Source organism: Olea europaea, unplaced genomic scaffold, assembly GCF_002742605.1.
Source record: "Olea europaea var. sylvestris unplaced genomic scaffold, O_europaea_v1 scaffold707, whole genome shotgun sequence".
NCBI lineage: Eukaryota > Viridiplantae > Streptophyta > Magnoliopsida > Lamiales > Oleaceae > Olea > Olea europaea.
Window position 1 is genome coordinate 377,648 of NW_019265467.1, and position 22,689 is coordinate 400,336.

Consider the following 22,689-nt stretch of genomic DNA (forward strand, 5'->3'; position numbering starts at 1 on the left):
TGTGTATAAATGAAAATATATGTATGTTAAAATTGAAATATTACCTAGATGTTTTAGAGATTTGAGAAACTTAGAAGTAAAATTGACAGTTTAATATTTACTGATTACTGAAAGTCAAAATTTGAAAGAAAATATAAGATATGTGCTTACTGTGAGATGTATGGTGGCAAGTTCCATGTTCTTCCCAAGTCGGTGATTTGCTTTGTGAATCTTATGAAATCTTCCTTGAGTGACCAGATTGGAGATTTTCCTAGGATAGAGCGTTGTTGCAAATTGGGGTTGATCTTTCCTGTGTTCAGCTTGACTTCACTTAAAACTTTATTGATTCAGCACGCTGAAGCGAAGTTTATTTGAATTTGGTTTCATTTCCACGACTTTTTTATTACTATTTTCTTATCGCCAAAGAGCATGTTCAGACGTGCGCCAATTTTTTCCAGCAACTGGAAATTTGGGACTAAGACGTTAGTTTTTGGAGACTATAATTCTGTTGTAGTCTAACTATTTTTCTGCTCTATCTTTTATTTACTAATTTTTATTTTGTGTGTGTGTGGAGGTAAGAGTTTGGGGCCGTAATGTTGTCAATTTCTTTTTCTTAATATAATTACATGGTGACTGTAATGTTGCCTTCTTCCTTAATTACGTAAATTTCTTGTTATACAGAGCTCTTCAGAAATTATTTGAAGCAAATACGGGAAGAAACGAGTGGAAGATTATTGAGCGTAGCATATCGACCCAATGGGACACCCAACAAATGGTGGTTGGCATTTGCAAAGAGGAAGTTTATGAACATTATTGTACCTTGAAATATACATGTTAATGATGCTACTTCAAGCGTTAATATCGTGGCACGTTTGATCTCGTACATTCGGAAATAATGGATAGGAATAAACAAGAGAGAGTTGTAAGATGTTTGTGCCTTGGTCAACGTCTCATGTTCTAGAAAGTTCTTTAGTTGATACACTATGTTCAACAAACTTCGTCGGAACAAGTGTGGTACAAAACAGATTGTACTCATTAACTCGTCATTGTTTTGTAATATTTTGTAGCTGCTGTTTAACTTGCTTTGGTAGTATGAATATGAAGTTTGTTAGCGAACAAATCATAAGAGTAAGCTCGATCTTCAAATAATTTGATTGTTTTTTGATTGATTTGGGTTCGAGTCCCTTTAGGGGATAAGAGTAATTAAAAAAAAAAGAAAAAAAGAAAAAGAAACCAACAAATTAGACTGGAAGTGGATGGACTCTGAAGAAATTGAGGGATTTTAGTTCAAAAAAAAAAAAAAAAAAAAAAAAAGGTTATGGGGGTCAATGTGACAAAATGAAAAATATTCATGGACATCTCTGCAAGTTACTGTGGATGCTCATCAAACAAGGCCATTGACAGGCTCTGTTGACAAGTCGAGATGTTGCCAACACCTCGACCCTTGATTGTGTATGCACTGGCCCCATGAAATTCAAAATCAAGGGCCGAGGTGGTCTAGGTTTTGTAGCAGAGCTCCATGATTAATGCACACGTCACATATTTATTTTTCAGTTACGCTACTTCTATATTTTTTTTTACAAACTTGGTTGACAATGCAGTCTTGACAACACTATTTTTTAAACCAATGATCAGGTTTCGATAACATCATTGTTATCAATCACATTTATCAACAATTGTACAAATACCTATATTCCTTTGTCTTTTTGTTTCGGCCCAAAATTCAATGCCCGAATATGGGCGCCCATAGGCCATAGCAGTTGATCAGATCTGCCCGAGATCTGCAAATCGTATTTCGCCATGTGGAAGAACCTACGGCCTCATATGGCCCCTTCTGCCGACGCTTCCACGCCTCCTATCCTAACCAAGCAACCAAGAATATCTGAGACAAACTAACCGCAACTGATTAATTCTAGCGTACGCCTCAGTTCACGCTCTAAGCTAAACTGCGCTCTATATATAGTTAGCGCCAGGCCATTACGGCACTCTTCTCCCCCTCTGGATTGGGAAGCGAAATAAGTCTTCCCGTGAGATTTCAGGTGCCTAATACTCTCTCATTGACCATACAAAGAATACATATGCCATCGTATTAGTGCCAATAGCTGTTTAATTGAATTATTTATTTGATAAAATGATTGGAAAATGAAGCGTTCATTTGATAAAATGAAGTATTATGATTGGAATGTGTTTTTGGCTTCGTTGTTCAGATTCTAAGTCGTGTTGTGCTTCGTTAGGAATCAATTTAAGTCGTTGTGTTTGAGCCACTGAGTATAGGAAATACTAGATTATTTGGATCGGATGTGAATGTATTAATGTACATTCTGTGGACGCCTCGCCTGCTTATTTATTAGAAAATATAGTGATTTACAAGCGAATGTAACACGTTTTCAATTGCTTGGTGATTCTTAGATACTTTTGATGAACTTTTTGGGATCAAAGAATATATGTTGAAGATTTACAAATTGCGTCCCCTGCCTATTTATGTTGATGATCTTGTCTTGTCATTGGATGCAGTGGATTGTGTGATTTATGTCGATTGATCATGTTGAAGAATAAGGGGAAAGAATTGTTGTTTGTTCAGTGGTTGCTTTTGTCATTTGTTCTATTGAGCTGCATAAACCATGCCCATGCTGGTGTGACAAGTGCATTTGTGCGTCATGAGTGGCCATCAGTTGATATTCCACTTGACAATGAAGCTTTTGCAGTTCCTAAAGGTTACAACGCACCACAACAAGTAAGTTTTAATATCAATGAAATGTGCGATCCGTTTTCTGTTTGTCATTCTAACTCAGATTTATTCTAGTTTCACTTTTCTGCCTCATTGGCACAACTGGTTCTGAGAATATTGTTAGGAATGAATGTAAAGTGCATCTTTGTTAAATATATTATTCACTCAGTGCAAGGCGAAGTATTATGATATATAAGCATACATAAAGATACGGCATTCAGCGATTTGGATTATTTGATCAACTAGTAAAATCCTCTATAACTCCAGATACGAAGACTGATGTCTATTAGATAATTTCCTGGCAAAATTGGTGATTAGTTGTCAATCAAATAGCTTTTATTGCACAAAGACGAGATGTTTTACACGTTTCTATGATGCTTCGCTGACATTAATCTTCTTGTGTAGGTGCACATTACACAGGGTGACTATGATGGGAAGGCTATTATAATCTCATGGGTAACAACTGACAAACCAGGGTCCAACCAAGTCCGATATGGAATGTCAGATGGAAAGTACGATTTTACTGCAGAGGGGACCGTGCAAAATTACACCTTTTACAACTACAAATCTGGATATATACATCAGTGTCTTATAGGTGGTCTTGAGGTATAAGAAACGAGTTGTGGAATTGGCTATAACATCATTCTCTCCACTCTTGTCAAATTGAAAGTGGTACTTGACTCTTTAAATTATTAAAAGAAAAAAAAAATAGTGCAGAAATAAATGGTTGAAGTCAGATAATATACATAATTCCTGGATATCGGTGGTCAATGGAAAATAAAATGTACATAACACTCTTCTTATCGTCTGTTATACTTTTTTTTTTTTTTTTTGCTTTTTCCTGTTCCCGTCCTTTTCTTCATCTGTTCTGTGCCTTAGTTTTGTCTTCATTCTTTTCAGTATGACACTAAATATTACTACGAGATTGGGGATGTCAATTCAGCCAGGAAGTTTTGGTTTCAAACACCACCAAAAATTGATCCAGACGTTCCTTACAAATTTGGAATAATAGGTGAGAAACATATGTTTCATTCTCTATTTTGAAGAAAAACAGCTTTATATCATGATAAAATAAGCAGCATTGTTTCTTGATATTAGATGTGTGCTTGTTTTATGAGATCCAAGAGAACAGTGTTGCAAATTTCAAATTTGAAATGTAAAATACAATAAATAAAAATCTGAGAGCTTTTTCAGTTTAATGATGAAAAGCATAGGTATATTTGAGCATTTCCCTATTTGTCGTTTTTACTGTTCATATCATTAAACTTAGCTAGCTTCAATCAAAAGATAAGTTTACTGTCTATCTTTTAAAGAAGAATGATTTTTCATCAGTTGAGAGTGGAATGATTTTTCATCAGTTGAGAGTGGACCATTAAGTTTCCTCCAAAACCAGTTAAATTTTTATAATGTAGTACTTTCCATGGACTGCACATAAGCCAGGATATGATTGATTGGGACAAAATCCTGAATTTTGAACATAGTCATGTGTATTACATTCATATGTTTCCTTTTTGACCATATGGAGCAAAATGATTCACGTCCCCCAGATTTATTAAGAAAAAGGCTCAATTTGTTGTTGTTGAAGATGATGCAGGATATCAGTTATGATATTATTTGCTCAGATGATATGATGACTGAGATAGAGAGTTGCTTAAAATTGGAAATTTTGATATTGTTTAGTAATTTTTAATGATCTATGAAACTGAAAACTGAAAATGTTTGTAGGCACACAGAATTAATAGATTCTTTGCAAAACTCACGGTGATCATAAGGGAATTTACCATTTATTCTAAATGGAACAACCTCTTTGCAGAACGTCTCTATACTTATTTTGATTGGAATTTTTTTTTTAAATTCCTACTGTTTCAGATATTATACGTGGTAATATCTTTCCACTTCATTATGGGGTCTGTATTTACGAATTTTATCAATTTTTGCTTAGGTGATCTTGGTCAAACATTTAATTCTCTGTCGACCATTCAGCATTATATGGAGACTGGTGCACAGACTGTCTTATTTGTTGGAGATCTTTCTTATGCTGATAGATATGAATATCATGATGTTGGTGTCCGGTGGGATTCATGGGGTCGTTTTATTGAACAAAGTGCAGCATATCAGCCATGGATTTGGTCAGCCGGAAATCATGAAATAGAGTACATGCCCCATATGGTAACAGTGTAGAGATAAATAAATTCCAATTTTACTCCGGGGGGTGGGGAGGATTAATTTTCCAAGTATTCTTATTTTATTTCTTACCGGCATTTCGTAGTTTGGTCCATTTTGGAGCTAATGTCTTTTATGCGTCTCTTGAGAATGTTTTCCTTATGACAAGAACTTTACCTGTCAAATGACTTAAATCTTAAATTGGGTGTATATAAGATAATTACTTCTTTCTTTTGTGCTGATCTCAATGACACTTTATGTTCTTGCTTCCTTCATTGCTGTATACCACGTGCAAGACATGGAAAACTAGAGACCTAATTTCTTGTAATTTGAAACAAATTTCTCTTGCATCAATAGTTGGATAATATGAACAGCTAAAAGAAGGAGGCATTTTTCCGTGCATATCTTTGATTATTTTTGCTTTGCTCGGCTTTTGACTACTGTGTTATGTTTTTCCTGTTCAGGGAGAGATAATTCCCTTCAGAAATTATCTTCATAGATACCCTACACCTTATCTATCTACCAAAAGCAGTAGTCCTCTGTGGTATGCCGTGAGACGTGCATCTGCTCATATAATTGTCCTGTCCAGCTATTCTCCATTTGGTATTTCTATTATCAACACGTGTACTTTCTTTTATTTCTTTTGTTTTGGAGACATGACACATTGAATGTTACTATTGAAGTATTCTTACGAATGAAACAGCTATCTTAAAAGAACATTAGTGCAAATAAATGGTCATACCTAGGTCTTTAAGAATTATTTTCCCTTTTGTCTTTTCTCATGGTTCTCTTCTCGGGTTGGAAATTTAGCATATGTTTGGAAAGTGTACACATTTGCTAAAAGTCAAACTACTTTTAACACACAAATATCACCCCTTATCGATTACTAAGTTCTATTTCTTTATAAACACAACTGTTGATAAACACTTGCCAAACATATGCTTAATGTACCAAAGCATGTTCACTGAAGTTTCGTGGTTGATATCTCCACAAATTCCTTTATTCTCTATTGCTTTTCAGGTGTAGTGTACAATATCAACTGGTCAATTATAACAAGTAAATATGCTGAGCAGAAACACAGTCTGATCTCAGTTTGACTTACCTGGACCTTAAACTATTATCACAGTATGACAATAGAAATGATATCTACAATTTTAATGATGGGTTCTTATTGTCTGCAAAGGTGCTGACTTTAGGTATGGTAGGCTCACTGTTTAAGTAGATGTAGATGATTTCGAAGATGTATGTATAAATCTGTATGCCACGTGGAGTTCTGAGTTTTTATAGATAGAGTCTCCAGTTGAATGGTCTTTGCGTTATTTTCGTTGTCTTTTCTTCAATTCTATACCTACTTAGTTTTCTTATTTCTCCACCTCATGGCAGTAAAATATACACCTCAGTGGAGGTGGCTTGCGAAAGAATTGAAAAGGGTGGACAGGGATAAGACTCCTTGGCTTATCGTCCTGATGCACGTCCCAATGTACAATAGTAATGATGCTCATTTCATGGAGGGGGAAAGCATGAGAGTAGTATTTGAGAGCTGGTTTTGCCACTACAAAGTTGACATCGTCTTTGCTGGTCATGTCCATGCTTATGAAAGATCAGTAAGCCTAATTTTTAAGTCTTCCCTACCCCACACGCACCAAAAAAATGAAAATAAATAAATGAACAATGTTACGTACTCCTACGGTGTCATTGGATATTGCAAGTGGTATCTATCCCATGGAGCTATTGCAAGTGGTATGTATATCCCATGGAAACCTTTTTCCGTACATATTTTTGAGTCCGGTGTCCTGCTAAGTAATGATGGTTTTCAAGTTAAAGATGTCTAACCTTGAGCCATTCTTGGATGAACTAATAGAGTAAAACCCGAACATTCCATCATAGATTTTCAGTCCATCCGGAAAAACTAGAATAGTGGAATGTTTCTTTTCAACTTTAAACCCATATGTGCTTGGTGGCTATGTCTAGACTCAAAATGTGTATAATTATATGCATTGAGGTGTCTACTCAAAGCCTATGAAAACAATGCTCACATTTGATTTCTGCCGTGTTTCAATGATGCACTGCAATAGTTCCTCTTTTGTTGAGTTTAAGTTGTACTCTTCTTCATCTCAGTATCGTGTCTCCAACATACACTACAACATATCAAGTGGTAGTCCCTTTCCTGCACCCGACAAGTCGGCTCCTATCTATATAACTGTCGGTGATGGAGGAAATCAGGAAGGTCTTGCGCAAAGGTAAAGCTTTTTCTTATTAGAAAACCATCCATGATACTTGGTTTTATAATAACAAAAATGTAACGCATCTGCAGATTTAAAGATCCCCAACCCGACTATTCTGCTTTTCGGGAAGCCAGTTATGGCCATTCTACATTGGAGATTAAAAACAGAACACACGCAATCTACCATTGGAACCGAAATGATGATGGCAAAAGAGTACCGACAGATTCATTCGTGTTACACAATCAGTACTGGTAAGCATGCTTTCAGACAGTAGCTAAATGCTGAAATTTCTCGGACTCATTGAAACAGAAGGATTAAAATTTCTGTCCTAAAGTTCATTAGAACTTGGATACTTCTGTTATCTTCAGAACTGTACCTATGAGGAAGAAAATTGGAGTAGTTACTTTTAACAATCTTCTGCCATCAAATGTTCACACTTTTTCAGTTTAACTAAATACAAAACATGAAATATTTGGAACAGTATAATTTTCCTTTTTCTTTTTGTTATTCAAAAGCATATCCAAAAGAAAGCACAATTCTGAAAGGTCAGAATCTCATTCCATAGGCCACCATGAAAGTGTACTAGCATATAATCGAGTTTCATGACTTATTATGAAGATTATGTAAAAACATGAGTGTGTGGTGATGCAGGGGACAGAGTCGACGGAGAAGAAAACTGAAGAAAAACCATCTGCACTCAGTCGTCAAGAATTTACCGCGAAGTGAGAGGTTATGAATTCACATGCTTTTCGTCGGGATAAGCTACGGCAGTTGTCCCGTCAACAGATGACAATTCTTTCTACCATCAGTGATGAGTCTGTTGCTTATTTGCAAGTACCGATGTATTCTTCATTGATCATGTCTGAGAAGGACATTAATTGGAATGTGCTACAATGTTGTAATAAACTTACGATGTCTTTGTTGAAATGTGCAACAATGTTTGAAATAAACTTGCCCATTTGTGTTTTCTTTGACATTCAAGAACGAGTAAGGGGATAAGCTTTTATGGATTATCAGAAAAGAGAGAGAAAAGGAAAAGAAAAGGAAAGAAAACAAAAATTAATGTATACTAATATGCTTGAAACAATTACTTAGGCCCTGTTTGAGCTCCATTATTTTCCCATTAAAATGAAAAATATGATCGTTATCCATCACATCAAATCATTATATTTGACTTTTTACCTTTTGTATGGGGTCCATAACGATTATATTTTGGGTAATTGGCGCAAAACATCCTTACCTTTCGAGGTTATTGTGGAAAACGTCCATACATTTCATTTTTTGGCATTTTTGCCCTTATTTACCACCTTTCTTGCGATGAAGGTCCTTTTCACTGTTTTTTGACGATTTTGCCCTCTATTCAAATAAAAGAAAAAGAATAGAATAGAAAACAAAAGAATTAATTGCAACTAATACCCCAAAATTTCAAAAAATTACAAATTAGTAATAAATATATGAGTTAATAGCCCAAATGGTTACTAAACTTTGCCAAAGGTCCAAAAAGGTCATTGAACTTTTTTAAATACAAAAAGAAAAAAAAATCAAAAAAACCAACAAAAAAATTGAAGAAACGGGCCCCACCAACAAAAAAAAGGACCAAAAATAATAATAATAATAAAAATAAAATAAGGAATGTGAAAATGGAGGAAGGTGAAAAGTAAACCAAAAATTATTTTTTATTTTTTCAATCGTACATTTTTAATCAAAATTTATTGAAAATTTTATTTTTAGCAAAACTAATCTGTATTTTTTTTCTTTATTTTTAAAAATAAAATTTTCAATAAATTTTGATTAAAAATGTATGATTGAAAAAATAAAAAATAATTTTTGGTTTACTTTTCACCTTCCTCCATTTTCACCTTCCTTATTTTTTTGTCCTTTTTTTGTTGGTGGGGCCCGTTTCTTCCATTTTTTTTTGTTGGTTTTTTTGATTTTTTTTCTTTTTGTATTTAAAAAAGTTCAATGACCTTTTTGGACCTTTGGCAAAGTTTAGTAACCATTTGAGCTATTAACTCCTATATTTATTACTAATTTGTAATTTTTTAAAATTTTGGGGTATTAGTTGCAATTAATTCTTTTGTTTTCTATTCTATTCTTTTTCTTTTATTTGAATAGAGGGCAAAATCGTCAAAAAACAGTGAAAAGGACCTTCAGCGCAAGAAATGTGGTAAATAAGGGCAAAAATGCCAAAAAATGAAAGGTATGAACGTTTTCCACAATAACCTCGAAAGGTAAGGATGTTTTGCGCCAATTACTCATTATATTTTTCATTCTCATTTTTACAATAATGTGGCTCAAACGGGGGCTTAAAAGTAAATTTGACTTTTAAATTTAGCTAACCATGTTTTTCTCCACTGTTGCAAAAACAAAACATATAAAAATAAAGTTGGAGTATTCTCCACTCATCTATTTTCTCCTCATGTTCTCTCCATTCCACTAAAGAACATACCATGATCTCTCCATTTGATAAATTTATTAATGGTTATTAAATACCAATAGTAAGAAAAATAATAGTGAATTTCATGAAATACGTGGATAAAAATGAGTAGTAGTTTGAAATTAATATTTAATTTTGATAGAATCTATAAATCAATTTATAAATTATCTCCAAACGTGGCTTAAGCTCCTATGTTAATTGGATGAGTCATATTTGGTGTGAACAAGTCCCAGTACATTCAACGCATGCAGAACTTAGTAGTAACACTGTAACAGTTAACATTATGCTTATTTTAAATGGTTGAATACCAGCTTGCTCATTTCTCTAAGTTAGAGACTAACATACAATTCAGTCAAAAGGTTGAAGACCAACAATGCAACTTTTGAAATTACTACTCTACTCGTTTATGTGCAAAAAAAGTCCTGTCATATATTTATTTACTAATTACTTTTCACTCAAGTTAACATTTTCTTCAATAGCTTCCTTGTAATCATATTGCAGTAATAATTTGATTCTCAATAAATATTGAGCTCAGATTAAAACTAATCAAAAGTAAATACTTAAACAAACACTTTTATCCTTAGAACCAAGCAGTGGGTTCCGAACGAGAATAGATACAATCATATCTCATCTATTGACACATCAAAAAGTCTAGAGTGTAATTGGTCGAGTGACAACTATTACATTCTTAATAGAGTAGGGCGTCAACCTGTTATTCTATGGTTGTAGATAATTATTTTCTCAATCAACATAAAAAATAATATACTCTTTACTAACTACACACTTTTATATTTCACTCATTAATCAAATATGGGATGCTCGGGCATTGATCGAGAAGGATGTTGTTTTCTGATGCGCGTCAATACTATTAGCCACTGCTCTTATAATAGACACAAACTCAACGGCAAAATCCATTTCGCGTAAGAGTTTGGAACCCAACGCCTCCCTTATCTCTCCAATCGAGCAGCAGATCAATCAATCTTTCATACCTTCCCTCTTGTGTTTGAACTTGACCTATTTATGCATACTTAAACTATAATGCACTTTTCTCTTTTCTAGAAATAAACAAAATTCTATTATTTATCTAATAACTTTAATAATGTTTTGTATATTAAGAGGTATATGACAACATCAATATTATCTTTTGATTATTCTATTCAATTTCTTATGAAACCAAAATTACTTAATTTATTCTCAACAATAAAACGTTAAAGAAAAAGAGACAAGACCAAACAAAGATAGATATATGTAGTATTTTTTTGTAGATTTTAATTTTTCCTCTTAATAATATTTAAGTAAATATTATCTGTCATTTTTAATGCTACCTGTTTTTTAAGTGTGGTCCAAAAATACCTGCCAAATTTTTTATATTAATTTATGCAAAATGCTGACGTGGTGTTTGGATGGAATCAGAAAGAGAAACTTGTCACCAGACATAGGACAAATTCCAGTAAACGAAAAATGAACAAATAATGCCATGTTTGAGCCACATTTTTAAAAAAAAAATACATTCTTAAATAGTGATTTGACATAATTTCAATAACATATTTTTTAATAAAATAATATTATACACAAATTCAAAATTTTTCTTTATTTTTTAACTATACATCTTCCATCAATACACTATTTAAAAATACATTCTAGAGAAAATAATGTGGCTCAAATAAGGGCTTAAGTCTTAAGGATGTCCGTGCCAAAAAAAAAAAGTTGGGATTTTCCCCCAAGTACGGGGAAAACTTATAGAATTTATACAGGATTTTGAAATGGAAAAATCCTGTCCATTTGTGCTTTATATTTTTTTTTCTATTTTTGAATGATATTTTGAAACCCGTGTTTGTGAAAAATTTTCTATGCAAAAACCCTATACTTATAGCATAACCCAAAAAGTTGAGAATAGATAAGATATTACAAAAATGTTGGTACGAAAATTAACAAAAACTCGAAATTTTATTTTAAATGAGTCTTGACTATATCTAGATCGGATCTTGACAAGATTAAACAATAATTTGCACTCTAATAATATTTCATCTTGATTTCCATCATCAACAAAAAGATCATTCTATTTAGATTCCATTATGATTATGGGAATTTATGATTAGGTGGAAGAGTGATCTAAAATTTATCCACCTCATAAATTGAATTTGGAAGTATAATTGTGATTTGTTCTTTATTATTTTATTTAAATAGAATGGTAAATTTGTCATTAAACAGCTTTTAATTGAGAGAATGTATGAAAATGATGATTTCGCAATATAATGTGAAAATAATGGTGAAAATGTCAAAAAATAAAATGTATGAACGTTTTGCACAATAATATGGAAATGTAGGGACCTTTTGTGCTAGTTACCATTTTAATAATTTATTTGGACCATTTGCAGTTTTTAAAAAAGTTTGGTAGTATAATTACAATTTGTTTTTAATTTTCTTCTTTTTTTTGAAAAAAAATAAATAAGAGGATATATTTGTCATTTTACATTCTTTTCTATTGAAAAAACGACCTTTGCTGCAAGGAAAGGGGAAAACGCCAAAAAATAAAAAATAAGGACATTTTGCACAACAACATTGAAAAATATGAACGTTTTGTGCTAATTTCTTTTTTTTACCACCCTTGACCATTTACACTTTTGAAGTAAAGATTGGACATGTTTTGCTTTTGAGACACCTCATAGGTTAAATTAACCACAATTAATAAAGACGGGTATCTAAAAAAGCAAAAGACTATCGTAATATTTTGTAAAGTAAATATATCATATGATTCATTAAAATGAACGTATCAAGCGTGACCACCTAGATTGATAATTTAGTACCACCAATTTCAAATAGCGTAATTCTATCTACTATTCATATCATGACACAAAATCAAATACAAATTTGTTGTAATACAAATTCTTCTTGTTTAAGGAAAGTGTTTTAAGGGTCTCTTTTCAATTTCAATATACTAAAAATTTTATCATTCACACGTATCTGCTTGATAAGCTTTTAAAAGACACTTTTTAAGTAAAGCCAGGCTCTTTTTCTAAAATACACACTAGGCCCATGTTTGGGAGTGATTTTTCACTCCAAAAATTTAATTTTTTTAATTGTTATTTTACTATTACAGTAGCAATTTTTGACTTCTTCTCTCACAGCCGCCCTCACTTTTCTTTTAATAATAAAAAAATCAATTCTCAAAATCACAACCGAACATGTCCTAAATCTACTATCGAATCTAAAATAACTCCATGGTTACAATTGCAATAATCCTTATCTTCTAGTTAAAAAAAAATGTTGAACCCCAACTTTGAAGGCCCCCATCGCCCGACCCTTAGAGATTTGTGAGGGAGGTAAATTGCGAGATGTGCCTTAGTAGGCCAGAAAACAATAGCTGTCTGTACACTGCGCTTACAAGGAGTTCAATTTCATGTTTCAGGAATCGAACCCTCAAATTGCGACTGCCAACAAAACGTGAGATAGTCTCACTCCTATCCTTTGAACCACTGTACTAAATCCCGACGGGCCCTTACCTTCTAGTTTACACTTACACCACGTTGCTCTTGTGTGTCTTTGATTACCTAAGTAGTTATTTCTCTAATTATTATCAACCACACCACCTACATGTAATGTTTTAAAATGCGCATATATGCTTGATGCTTTTTTCAAAACACATCCTTAAACATCAAAGTACACATGCATTTTTGTTAAAAATTCTGTCAAAATTAGCCTAAAAATGCCCATCCCATTTTTTAAACTTTTTTTTTTAAAAAAAAATGCAAATTGAACCAAATAAATACAAAATTATCCCTAACCACCCAAGCCTATGAATTATACATTAATCCGTAGGATTTTGACGTTCAAAAAAATAAAAAATCAAAACAAATTTTTCATAAAGTTGCAAACTATCTACATTGATCTTGAACCTCTTTCTTCTTCAGTCTTTCTCTAATTTTACTAGGAAGTGATGATAGTAATGCACAAGTTTGAATTGCTAATGATTGTGATTTTGAGGAGGAAGTTGACAATGATATTTTACAATTTATAAGAGGTAATAAAAATTCTCGAGTTGAAATAAAGTAATCCGATAAAGATGATTTTGTATTTTATGACACAAACATGACTTGGATGAAAAATGGACGATTAAATTGGAATCGATAAGAGTCAGACAAGATTTATGTTTTTTTAAGCTGTAGTTCTTGTCTAATTTAATTACTCGAACTGATTACTAAGTAATTGGAGTATTTATGATTTTGGGTAATATATTTTTGTTGAAAATTTGAAAAATATGTATAAAATTTAAGTAATTGTACTATATATGATTTTGACCAATTTGTTTATTTATTATTAAAAAATTTGAAGAATACACATAAAGTTCACGAATGTAGTATTTTATTTATGTATTAGTTTAAAATATTTAAAATAATATTAAAAATTAGAAAATGCATAATTATGTATATGTTTCACATAGACATATTCTTGCTTGTAATGCTTTGATACTCGACGGTGACACATTGCCACGCATAACTCGGAACCTTGCCTGCACGAATAATTAAAAATAAAATAAAAATAAAATATGCTATCCAATAATTGTTAAATGTGAGACTGAGACGATTCCTCTCCAGATTCTTGTAAATTGTAATTGTAACTGTCTTTCTTCTCTCTTCAACGATCACCAACTCAAAATTTATTATTCATTAAATCGCTCCAATTCTCTCTTCTTCCTTTTTTCGCTGTAAATTCTGATGTCGACGGAGATTCCAAATGCGTCGGTTCCGGCGACGGCGGCAGTGCTGTATGAGCCGCTGCTTCAGTATCAACGGCAGGAACAGCAGCCGCCACTGGAGCTGCAGCGATCGCAGTTTAATAATACTTCGCAAGTTGCAATTGTTGGGTCCAATCTTTGCCCAATCGAAAGCCTCGACTATGAGTACAAACTTTGCTCTTTCAGTTATACATACACATCTCTCTCTCTCATCTCTATATATACACGTGTGTGTGGATGGGGGTGATATATATGTTCATTGCATTATTAAAAGGAGCATGGATGCTTAGGAGGATCTGGCGAGTGAGTTTTATGTAGTGCAATGACTGCCGCCGTATATATTGAACGCATTGATAATTGACTTTTTTAATTAGCTTATGATTTGTGTTTTGATTGATGCGTTCAAATGAAAATTAACATTTTATCTCGTACTGAAGTGGAAAAATCTCAAAAAATTTGTGGAGTATGATTTTTGTGCTGGAAGAGAAAATGGAAGGCAATTGACTACCTCTGCTTTGTTTTGCTAGTAATTCTATAGTTACCTTTTTTTGTCATGGCAACTGGGAAAGAGAACTTATATATATATTCTTCCATTTCATTTCAGGATTAATTCGACTGTATAGTTCGGCTGGTTTCTTTGAGAAGTCCTGAAAATTTTTAGCCATACAAGTAGGCATTAGTTATGTTCCTCAGGAATTATTGCAAGCAATTGCCTCTGATCCTAATAATTTTTTTCCCCCAATTATATTTGGTAAATACATTTAAAGATTTTGCATTGAGTAAGAAAAATGAAGGATGTAATACGACCATGCTTAGGTGTATGATTTCTTCCCCAATTTACTGATAATAGGAGAAAAATGACACTTACTTTCTTGTCTTCTTGGCCTCTTGTCTTTCTAATCTGACAACTATTTGCAATCTAAATAAATGAATCTTTTCTATGTAGGCTTATCGAGAATGATTTTTTCAAGCAAGATTGGAGGAGCAGAGGGAAGATCCAGATATTTCAATACATTTTCACAAAATGGATGCTGTGTTTTCTTATTGGACTTATTGTCAGCCTCCTTGGATTCTTCAACAACCTTGCCATTGAAAACATTGCTGGCAAAAAATTCGTTATCACCTCCGACATGATGTTAGCCCGAAAGTAAAAGCTCAATTCTTTAAGTTCAAATGTTTGAAGTTATATTGTTTTTGTTAACTTCACTCAACTTTCATATTTTATGAATTTTTTATTTCAAAATATTTCTTTTCCATGTCAAGATGGTATTTTTCCACTCATTTTAGTTTTAGTTAAGTTATAGACTTCGCTACCACTATATTTGCCTGTTTCCTAAAGAATAAAGTTGAGTGGGGATACTGTTTCTGTACTAAATATTTAATTGGTTGTGAATTTGACGACAGGTACATGGCAGCTTTCCTAGTATTTACGTCTTCAAATCTTGGGTTGACATTGTTTGCGAGTTTGATCACTGCTCTTATAGCTCCAGAGGCTGCTGGTTCAGGCATACCAGAGGTTAAGGCTTACCTGAATGGTGTCGATGCTCCAGCAATATTTTCCCTGCGGACCCTGTTTGTCAAGGTATTTTGGAATCCAAGTCATTGGATTGCATTGCATTACCCTCTGTCAACATCTCTGTTTTTCTTACCAGGAGATTATTCTGTAGGAGAATTGCTCGATTACTCAAGAATTTTATATTAATTAGACAATATTGTGTGGAGTGGACATTCTGAGAAACAAAGGTAGGTCTTGACTTAAATTACTTTGATCCAGAACTTGAACTTCCAAGACGAACGTATAAGTAATATAATGGATTATTGGTCCCAATTACAATATTGGGGATTTGAATTTTATTATCCTAATCAAGTTAATTCAAGGAAAAGCCTTACTTGTGCAAGATTCAAGGGGCGTGTCAGTAATGCATTTATGCTTATACATTTGTATAACAAATTTTGACATGCTTCAGCTTCACTGCCCCATTCCAAACTGAACAAACTCAACTCCAATTATTCATCCTGATAACTCTCATTGGCCTACCATTTCTCATATAATTTACACTATTAATGTGCATTTCGTTGCCACCAAGCTTTCCACTTTCCATTCCCTTGACAAGGAGCATATATGCCCAGTTTTAAGTAAGGATCAAGAATTTGGAAATTTCTGTATTTGTTTTAGGGGATAAGTGTTTATATGTTAATTATCGAGTACCATAGGAGGGGCAGCTTGGCACCGAACTTTGTGAATTAATTCAAGCAATTTTTTTCTACAGTTACAGCTAGGGAGACATTAGAAGTGAGAGTATAGACAAGTAAAGTTACATGAGCATCATAAATATGGAAAGCCATCATCCACATTCTATTATCTTATTGTATCTGTCTTCGAGTTCAACTATAACTTCTATATGCCTTCAGCCTGGAGGCTGATAAAATTATATACTTACTGCACCATATTTTTTTGGTATTGGACCACTTTGAATTTTTATTTTATTTATTTATTTATTTATTTTTCCAAAGTTCTTGCTTGAGATCTGACGTCCTTTTCTTATATTTAAACTCAGTACAATCAGTTTTGAGTTTGAGGTCTTACCTGATGGAAATCTAATACACAGATTGTTGGTAGCATATGCGCTGTGTCAGCATCTCTTAATATTGGAAAGGCAGGGCCAATGGTCCATACTGGAGCCTGCATAGCTGCAATAATGGGTCAGGGAGGGTCAAAGAAATATGGGTTGACCTGGAAGTGGTTGCGAGTTTTCAAAAATGATCGAGACAGGCGAGATCTTGTAACGTGTGGATCAGCTGCAGGAATTACTGCTGCTTTCCGTGCTCCTGTTGGTGGTGTGTTGTTTGCTCTTGAGGAAATGGCATCTTGGTATAATTTAAAAGCCCATGATATTTATTTATTTTGTTTATGGTTGTTTTCAATCTCAGTGAATGATTTATATGTATTCTTAACCCCTTTGCTGCAAGTTACACAGGTGATGAGTCCTGTGTTCCTAACACTGACTCAATCTTAACCCTAGATTACGGTAAGCTTTGTTCCGCGGGATCCTATTCCTTTTCTATGTCAGCTCTCTTGTGAGCATGGTTGGTCAACGCTTGATATTCTATGGCATGATATTTCCGTTGTATAAATATATTGGCATGCATCACTAAATGATGTTAATTTCTTTGGTGATTATAAACTATGTGATATTGCAAGATTCCTTTACATGTCAGTCTATTGAAGTCGGTCACTTATGATTTTTTTCTGCAGGTGGAGAAGTGCTCTGCTGTGGAGAGCTTACTTCACTACTGCCGTTGTTGCAATTGTCCTTCGGGCTCTAATAGATGTCTGTTTGAGAGGAAAATGTGGACTATTTGGTAAAGGAGGTCTAATTATGTATGATGTCACCTCGGCAAACATATCTTATCACCTCAAGGATGTGCCTCCTATCCTCGTTCTTGGAATCATAGGCGGCATATTAGGAAGTATCTACAATTTTTTACTAAATAAGGTTCTCAGACTTTATAATTTTATAAATGAGTAAGACTTCAATTTTTACTTTTCATCCTTTGCTTCATTATCTGCTGTTATTATGTGGATCAGGTATCATTTTAGCCTGACAAGTTTTATCACTTCGAGTATTATTCACTATGTTCTTCTTTCTCCATCTCAGAAAAGGAATTGGTTACAAGATAATTTTGGCTTGCTGTATCTCCATTTTCACTTCCTGTTTTCTATTTGGATTACCATGGCTCGCATCTTGCCGTTCTTGTCCATCAGGTGCATCGGAGCCTTGTCCCACAATCGGGCGTTCTGGTAATTACAAGAAATTTCAGTGTCCTCCTGGTTACTATAACGATCTCGCAAGTCTTTTTTTCAACACGAATGATGATGCTATCAAGAACCTCTTCAGCAAAGATACAGACTCAGAGTTCCATCGCTTATCAATGCTAATTTTCTTTGTTACGTGCTTTTTCCTCAGCATATTTAGTTATGGAATTGTGGTCCCTGCGGGTCTCTTTGTGCCAGTTATCGTGACAGGTGCAGCTTATGGACGTTTTGTTGGGATGTTAATTGGTTCGCACTCGAACTTAAACCATGGCCTCTTTGCTGTTCTGGGTTCAGCTTCTCTTCTTGGGGGATCTATGAGGATGACGGTTTCCTTATGTGTAATAATTCTCGAACTGACCAACAATTTATTGTTGCTGCCACTTATAATGCTTGTTCTTCTTATCTCCAAGAGTGTAGCCGATGCATTTAATGGAAATATATATGACCTCATCATGAAATCGAAGGGTTTTCCCTACTTAGAAACTCATGCAGAGCCATACATGAGGCAATTGACAGTTGGTGATGTGGTTACAGGGCCACTACGGATCTTCAATGGCATTGAGAAGGTTGGTAATATAGTTCATGTTCTCAAAACCACGGAACATAATGGGTTCCCGGTTGTAGATGAGCCCCCACTTTCTGAGTCTCCAGTTCTATTTGGTTTAATCCTGCGAGCACATCTTATCACACTGTTAAAGAAGAAAGCTTTCTTGCGAACTCCTACACCAATTGGCCCTGATGCCTTTGTACAGTTTTCCTCTGATGATTTTGCCAAGAAGGGTTTGGGCAATGGTGATAAAATTGAAGATATAGAGTTGTCAGAGGAAGAGATGGAAATGTTCATGGATTTGCATCCTTTCACCAATGGAACACCCTACACCGTTGTAGAGACAATGTCTCTAGCAAAGGCCCTTATTCTTTTCCGAGAAGTTGGCTTAAGGCACCTGTTGGTTGTTCCCAAAGTTCCCGGGGTAAGATTTTTAACCATCAACTTTCTTACTGTTTCCAGTTCTAGTGCTGCATCTGAAGAATTTCACATGCCGATATACTTGATTAATGCAACATCTTGTTGACTGTGATTCTCCTTTTCTGGCTATTGACAGCCATCATACGTTTATAATATCTCTTTTTACAAGGTATGTTTGGCTAAGCTTAAAAAATGTAAAAGTTAATTCTAAGTAACTTTTCTGTTTCCAAACATGTTTGGGCATGTTACTTTCTTCTTACTTTTAGGTGAAAAAGTTACTTATTTCAAAATTAACTCTTACCTAATTACCTTGCCATCAAATACTAATTTCCAACTTTCACAAATGAAAGAATTTATTTAGTTTAGAAGTTATTTGACTTGTATTTTTAAACTTAGCTAAACATGCTTCGAGTTTTCTGCTTTTCCATATAATCCTGATAAAAATGGTTTTATGCTTTCTTATTGAACGACGTTCTATCACAGCTTCTTATGATGCACCACTTCTATGTGCACAAGTTGTCACCCACAAATGTAATGCATATGCATTGCAAGCGTGTTTTTCCGGTGCTTCAATGGTACTTCTAGTTTTCAATTGGTCTTATTGCTTTTTGCAGGGAGTTCCAGTTGTGGGTATATTGACGAGGCACGATTTCATGCCAGAACATATCCTGCATTTGCATCCTTCGTCGGCACGAGGCAGGTGGAAAAGGTTAAGGTTCCAGTTTCCTAGTTTGGGCAGACTTATTAGAGAATTATAGTAAAGCCGGAGTTTTGTGAATAGCCTTGTACGTGCGTGCAGAGTTCCTAAATGACACAACAATATATTCTTTTACATCTTCAATGCAGTAAAGGACCTTCATCAGAATACATCCATTTGCAGTCCGGTAAGTAAAAAAAGGAAAAAGAATTGGTTCTATAATATGAAGCAGCAACTTGAAATTCTGCTTTGTATGAAATTTTCGTAAACCAATTATCTAATAAGTTTTGAGCTTTCTACTAAGAATATCTGCCGCTGACTAGATCCCCAAGGACCGAAATTCTTGCCCAGAATACGCAAAATTAGCAAATGAATCACTTTGCAGACAATCTTAATCATGACTTCAAATAGCTTTTGACCCCATTAAAAGGCTTCAATTGTAGCATGGTTTTTCATTGTACTGAACTTGATCCTTCATCCGCGATCCAAAGTTACGCCCACTGAAGTCCCTTATTTTTTCAGTTAGGCGATTATTGTCGCAATCTTTCTTTGTATTGAACTGCGTTATATATATATATATTACATATTTGTAACTATAAGCATATCGGAAATGCATCACATTATGTTGAATTTCAGCTATTTTTGGTGCTACTACAATGATAAAGTTGGTATAGTTTCAAATTCTTTGCCGAGGTTATGAATTCTGCTTTCCCGCATATTTGGTTAAGAGTAATTATATTATAGATTATATTACTTGTATGTAAAAATGGTATATAAAGGATTACATAAAATGATGTGGAGTGAAAATACTGTATGAAAAAGTTGAATGTGTTTTAAATTGACAAATAATAAAGTGACATGTGGCATAACTTGATGTATATGTAGCAAGATTCTTATATTACTACTACAAAATCGATTGAGTGCAACACAAATAAACCTAATTTCTTCTCTCTCTCTCTCTCTCTCTCTCTCTCTGGCCCCTATTGGCATTGAAGAAGCTTTCTGAAGAAGAAGTTATATGCACACACAGCGGGGGTGTGAAGATATAGAGAGAGGGGGGGCAAAAATAGTTTGTATTTGTGAATTTAAACGCATTTGATTAATATTATTAATTATTTTTCAAATATTTCATGGAAAAATACAACTATCAAAGTAGAGTGTGCAACTTCATCATTAAATGCTTTAAACTTCATACTGCAGTTGAGCACATGTTTGTGAAATCCCTAATTCATAGCATGCGACTTCACTTGAATTGGAGGGAATTGAACGGTAGAGATGAGTCGCGGAGTGTCCGCAATAATGGAGGTGTTTTTGTTTGAATGATTGATGAAAAAATTCTGTTCGAAGCTTTCTCCTTTGTTCAGAGTAGTCTCCTTTGCGGGGATTATTAAGATTGTTGTTTTACCAATGCTGGAAAAATGTGTACACCGCATATTTATTTTTTCATTTATAATTTTTATTGTATTAGGAGATTTTTTTTTTTTTTTTTTTTAGTTTGTGTTGTATTAAGAGTATAATTGTAAATTTATCATGGTATATTTATTGAAATTATATTTTAATTATGGTGTAGTAATTAAATTTTGTAGGACTAATATAATTACCCTTTAGTTAATTGTTATTGTAGCTGTTTTCATGCTTAAACCTCAGTGCGAAATGGTTGAATAACGTTTGACCATTAAGCCCTATTTGACGATCATTATTTGAAATTTTTTTTTACGTACATATTTATTTTTCATCACACATTCATATAATAAAATATTTTACACGTAACTCAAATTTTTTTTTTAACTATACATTCTCTTAAATATTAATATTCAAAATATTGTTTTGATCAAATAATGACCATCAAACAAGGGCTAGGTTTCTTTTTCGGCAAACCCAATTCTAAATTCTATTTTTTAACTTACAAAAGTTACTTTGTTAGAAATTAAACTCTGACTTATTGTTATAAAAAAGTAACTATTAAACTTTGCCAATGTATAAAAGATCAACGAGGAGGATGGATAGTGACGATCCCAACTTTAGGGGGAAATACATGAAATTGACCCAAATACGAGAGGCCATTTTTCAAAATGACCCTTGACTTTTCCAAACATGTGAAACTACTTAAAATACCCTTAAACAAATATTAAAAACAACCTACTTCATAATAAAAATCTTCTATTTAAGTCCTTAAAAAATTAACAAGTAATTTTTCTAAAAATTTGAAAAAATTATTAATGAATAATTATAAAATGGAAAAACCCAAATATAAGAGAAGACCATATAATATAAAAAAGGTTGTTAAAAATAAAAAAGAAATTAAGTTTGAAAAAGAAATTGATAAGATAGGATATCAAGAACAATTATATGCATCACAAGAAATATTAAAATGTTTCAAAGAAAACTTATTAGAAAATTTTGCTAAAGGAATTGTACGATCAATAATCATAAAGGATATACAAGATATCATAGATAAATTAGAAAAAAGGAAAAAAATATCACCAAATACGATATACCCTTTAGAACAGACATAGATATGATAACAGATATTGATATTATAAATTCTCAAACATTATTAGACTTTGAAGAATTACTTAAAAATTTATGAGAAGACCAATAAAAATTACCACAAGCATATAAAAAATTAGTTTTTAACCTTACAATAAGATTTTATACGCTTAATAACAAATAAATTAACTAAAACAAAAAGAAAAGAATTTTTAGAATATTAGAATATTAGATTTGTATTTATTAGATTATTAGATTTTTGTTCGCTCATAGTAGCACCTATCCCGTTGGTATCAGAGCCATAGAGATCATGGGAAAGTATATAAAAATAAATTATCTAAAAGATATTGAAAATAAATAAAATTTATGATTTTAGAAATAATTGAAACTTATAAAAATAGAATCTTTAGAACTAAAAGAAGAAAAAAATATATATATATATATATATTAG

At 33.2% G+C, this 22,689-nt stretch overlaps 3 protein-coding genes across 8 annotated transcripts in view; all 3 read left to right on the forward strand.

Moving 5' to 3' along the window:
• The window catches only part of LOC111390714 (actin-related protein 2/3 complex subunit 3-like), a 6,605-nt gene extending 5,506 nt beyond the window's left edge, over window positions 1-1,099 (forward strand). For both annotated transcript variants that reach the window (XM_023015800.1, XM_023015799.1), the window contains exon 5: window positions 661-1,099. In XM_023015800.1, the coding sequence (XP_022871568.1) occupies window positions 661-803 (143 nt within the window). In that variant the 3' untranslated portion in view covers window positions 804-1,099. The remainder of the gene's footprint in view (window positions 1-660) is intronic.
• Window positions 1,100-1,732: 633 nt separating this feature from the next.
• LOC111390687 (bifunctional purple acid phosphatase 26-like) lies at window positions 1,733-8,069 on the forward strand. Of its 2 annotated transcripts, none has more exons than XM_023015757.1 (10): window positions 1,733-2,015; window positions 2,492-2,713; window positions 3,113-3,313; window positions 3,608-3,719; window positions 4,650-4,876; window positions 5,335-5,473; window positions 6,254-6,474; window positions 6,989-7,110; window positions 7,185-7,346; window positions 7,747-8,069. In XM_023015757.1, exons 2-10 carry the CDS (start codon window positions 2,522-2,524, stop codon window positions 7,829-7,831), a joined length of 1,461 nt encoding a protein of 486 aa, XP_022871525.1. In that variant the 5' UTR covers window positions 1,733-2,015; window positions 2,492-2,521; the 3' UTR covers window positions 7,832-8,069. The 2 variants fall into 2 exon arrangements, with proteins under 2 accessions (XP_022871525.1, XP_022871524.1); XM_023015756.1 differs by having other exon boundaries at window positions 1,735-2,018; window positions 2,494-2,713.
• Window positions 8,070-14,099: 6,030 nt separating this feature from the next.
• On the forward strand, window positions 14,100-20,399 carry LOC111390694 (putative chloride channel-like protein CLC-g). Of its 4 annotated transcripts, none has more exons than XM_023015768.1 (7): window positions 14,100-14,432; window positions 15,214-15,414; window positions 15,672-15,849; window positions 16,877-17,139; window positions 17,524-17,793; window positions 17,927-19,055; window positions 19,666-20,399. In XM_023015768.1, the coding sequence occupies exons 1-7, from the start codon at window positions 14,248-14,250 to the stop codon at window positions 19,807-19,809; spliced, it is 2,370 nt and encodes a 789-aa protein (XP_022871536.1). In that variant the 5' UTR covers window positions 14,100-14,247; the 3' UTR covers window positions 19,810-20,399. The 4 variants fall into 4 exon arrangements, with proteins under 4 accessions (XP_022871536.1, XP_022871537.1, XP_022871538.1 ...); XM_023015769.1 differs by having other exon boundaries at window positions 14,343-14,452; XM_023015770.1 differs by lacking the exon at window positions 14,100-14,432 and adding an exon at window positions 14,477-14,570.
• Window positions 20,400-22,689: the final 2,290 nt, after the last annotated feature.